The 3749-nt window shown below is 45.3% G+C and overlaps 1 protein-coding gene across 1 annotated transcript in view; it reads left to right on the forward strand.

The window, feature by feature from the left end:
- The first annotated feature begins 35 nt into the window (after positions 1–35).
- Positions 36–3749, forward strand: part of PROSER1 (proline and serine rich 1) — a 29669-nt gene continuing 25955 nt past the window's right edge. Inside the window, exons 1-2 of the mRNA XM_021714176.1 lie at positions 36–96; positions 1371–1436. Coding sequence (XP_021569851.1) covers positions 52–96; positions 1371–1436 — 111 coding nt within the window. The 5' untranslated portion in view covers positions 36–51. The remainder of the gene's footprint in view (positions 97–1370; positions 1437–3749) is intronic.

A 3749-nucleotide genomic window follows, 5' to 3' on the forward strand; every position in this document is an offset into this window, starting at 1 on the left:
GGCTGTGGCTGCGGGCGGTCAGCTGCCGAGCGCGCCAGGGCCGCGGCCAGAATGGACAAGAAGTCCTTCGAGACGGTGCTGGACGAGATCCGGAAGGTAGCCGCCGCCCCGGCCGCGTGGGTTCGCGTGAGGGACGCGCGCGCCCCACCTCTTCTCTCCGGGGCGCCGTGGGGCGGGGGGCGGGGTGGCCGGGTCGCCTGGGGTCCTCGCGGCCCCGGGGGCGTCTTCCTCGGAGCACTCCGCGAAGCCGAGCCGAGCTCGGGGGCGTGCACGCCGGGAAAGTCAGCGCGGGGCCCTGGAAGTGACGCCAAGGCCGTCTCGGCTCCGAAGCCGGCTTTGCGGACTCTGAACAGCGCTGTCCTTCTGGGCGATGCTTGGATGTTTCCGAGTTTTGTTGCTTCGCCTCTGGGGCCCCAGCGAATGGGGACGAGAGGCGGGCGCAGAGAGTGTCCGGCAGGGTGGTGGGGAAGGCGATGGCTTTCTCAGGTCTCGGCATAGGTGGGATGTGTGTGTCGCGGGGCCCGGAGTTAATGTCCCGGTGGTAAGTGTGGCTTTGAGCTTAAAGCCAAGCTCTTGGGCTCTGGCCGTCCGTAGCTTCCAGTTTCGAAACTTTTTTCCTGCTGTTTTCCAAGTGTGTGTGTTTTTTGGGGGGTCAGGGGGGTTGTACGTATCCTACTTCCTGACCAGGGATGTACCAGACAACAAAAAATTTGGTATGTCCTCTTGAGCCTAACAGTATCTTAAGCACAAAAATAAGGGGATTCTGGATTAGAACAGAAAGGACTTGGCTGCGTCGTTGTCATTCCCACCCGGAGCGATGACTGTTACAGCATCTCCACCCCTGGACGACCCTTGACTGACACGAAGGAAATTGTTGCCTTGTGCTCTGCTGCTCCCTATTTGTTTTAGCTCACAAGTTTATTACTAAGATTGCCTCTCAGCTAACCCTTTGGCTTATTCTTGCTTCTCTGTCACTTAGACCATAATAGCTATTCGATAAATAATTGGTGAATGAGTAACATCCGATGTATTTAATCTAAAAAAAACGGCAGCTTGGTTGGATATGGAATGTTTTGAAGCTGAGTACGTTTTCAGGAATTCTGTATGTAACTAATGTGTCATAGCTGTAATAATTTTATTCCCTTTCTTGATAGTGGGCAAGGAGGCCCGGTTGGTTTTCCTGCTGGCCCTGTGTACCCTCACCGTATGGAACCTGGAAGGGCATCCGGTCCTGTCACCACAATTACCTAAGCGCCTCTGCCTTCTAGGGCTGATGGAGACCTGCCACTGTTGAGTTGCCTGGGAGGTTTTTGTAGATGTATGATCATGCTCACACATATTAATGCTGTTTACTCTGTGTTTTGTTTTAGGCTGTTTTGACAGAATACAAATTAAAAGCAATTGAATATGTACATGGATACTTCTCTAGTGAACAGGTATTCCTCATTATTTGTTTAAACAAAGCCCTTTTTTACTCCTACGTTCTGGTTGATGTCTGTTTACTTGCTGGTCAAATTGCTTTTACCTTGTTGCTGTATTTATTCAGGAACCTTCACCAGCTTTTAGTTTTGGCAGAAAACTTTACAGATTTTATAGTTTAGGGACATTTTTGCAAACCTGCCCACTTCCACCACAATTCATATTCTAAAGTGATTTTAAAGTATGGTGTCTAACAGAAGCATTTCAAAGTGTTTATTATTTTGGGTACAATATCAAAGATTTATAAACTTGTAATGGTAAGTGTTCCCAAATTTGTACAGTTATGTATAAGACAACAATTACAAAATTCACTGCGTAACATGAAAGCTGTGAACAGATGATGAAATGTGCTCTTGTAAGAAGCCATTGAATAAAAATATCAGCGATAAGAAAAAACACACACACAAAAGAAAAAAACAAGTGTTTCTGTAACTGCATGTTTTATTAATTAAGCATGGTAGTTTAGTGAAACTGCCACCTCATTGTGGGGCAGTTTGCTACTTTTAAAAAGTGTATGTGTGTGTATAGGTACACATACACACAGGGGTGTTTCTGAGGGATACTTGGAAAATTCGGGAGAGGTCAGGTGTGAATAGAAATGTCTATCTGGAGCACAGTTCTGGGAGGGCTGGGAGGATGGACAGTGGCTGAATCCACAGAGTGAGTTAGCTGATGGTCCTGCTTTTCACTGATTTCTCAAGTTTCAGAACTTGAAAACTTGAATGACTTCAGGCCCAAAGAAGTTTTGCCCACCAGATTTTTAGAAGCTATATTAAGACAGCATTTATTGCTGTCTTTTTGTTTGTTTGTTTGTTTTTGAGTTAGAGTCTCTCACCCAAGCTGGAGTACAGTGGCATGCTCATGGCCACCCCAGCGTTGACCTGTTGGGCTCAGGTGATCCTCCCACCTCAGCCTTCCAGGTGATCCTCTCGCCTCAACTTTCCAGGCGATCCTTCCACCTCAGCCTTCCAATTAGCCAGAGGCATGCGCTACCACACCTGGCTAATTTTTTGATTTATTATAGAGATGAGATCTTGCCAAGTTGCTCAGTCTGGTCTCGAACCCGTGGGCTCAGGTAATCTTCCCAAAGTGCTGGGATTGCAGGCTTGAGCCACTGCACCCGTCCATTGCTGTCTTTTTAATGATAGTACTTGGCTTTCCCACTACTTTACAAAGTTATTTTATACTCTTTTTAAAACTTAAATGTTTGGAAAGATATACAACTTCTCACAACTGACAGCTTCCTTTTTTGTGTGTCAGTGATTTACCACCCTTTGTAGTGCTTCCACGTTGCTAAAGTTGCTAAAGTTGTTAAGAAGTTCATGAAGCCACTTTTTCAGTGAGCCTACTTACTGTTATTCTAAGCCTACTTACCATATTATAGATTTCATTTCTGTATTAGACTCGACCATTTGTAAATTTTTATGGTTGGTAAAATGTAGCATTTGCTATATATGAAGAACGTTATTCCCATAAAAAAGTCATACTCTTACCAAATTAACTAAAACTTTTAATTAATTAAAAGTGTGCATAGTACTTCTTTGCAATTTGCGTATGTCTTTGTAAGGAGTAAAATGCATTTTCTTTCTCTACACAACCACTCCAGCTTGCATCATTAACCTTGCTTCATGGAATAATTGAAACCTTCGCACATTTTCAGGAACTCTTTTCTGGCATCATCCCCTCACCCCCTGCCTTTGGAGTATTCTAGGAGGCAGTGACACAGGGTGGTAGCGGTGATCGTACTGAGACTCATGTCTGATCTTTTTGACCTGCTCCCCTCTTACCGGCTATCTCGGTGTTTCCCCTTGTTTGTTTGAAGTTCTCAAGTGTGAGTGGTGGGTTCTGGGAGCCTGTGGGAGCCATGCTATCGGAACTCTCAAAATGATGCATCATTCAGAAGCTACTGGAGTAATTCATGATGGTTCTTCCATTTTTTGGAGAACAGATCTGTGGTGCAAGTGTAATACCCTCCAGATTCAGGTCCAAGGGCAGAAGTGGCTGGGCCTACTCTAAAACAGACTACCATGCCCTTGTGAACGATTCAAACTGTGCTTCTCTCCACTGATGTTTTCATCTTTTTTCAGTCCATCTTTATATGCCCAAGCTGACATTGTGTCTCCATCTAGTGCTTTTCCACCTTCCTTTTCTTATTAGGATACTTTCTTTTTCCTGTATTGTATATTCCTTTTTGGTTTGTTTGTTTGTTTGTTTGTTTTTTGAGTTGGAGTCTCACTCTGTCACCCAGACTGGAGTGCAGTGGCCGCTCC

Source organism: Carlito syrichta, unplaced genomic scaffold, assembly GCF_000164805.1.
Source record: "Carlito syrichta isolate Samal-C Ts95f unplaced genomic scaffold, Tarsius_syrichta-2.0.1 Scaffold305293, whole genome shotgun sequence".
Taxonomy (NCBI): domain Eukaryota; kingdom Metazoa; phylum Chordata; class Mammalia; order Primates; family Tarsiidae; genus Carlito; species Carlito syrichta.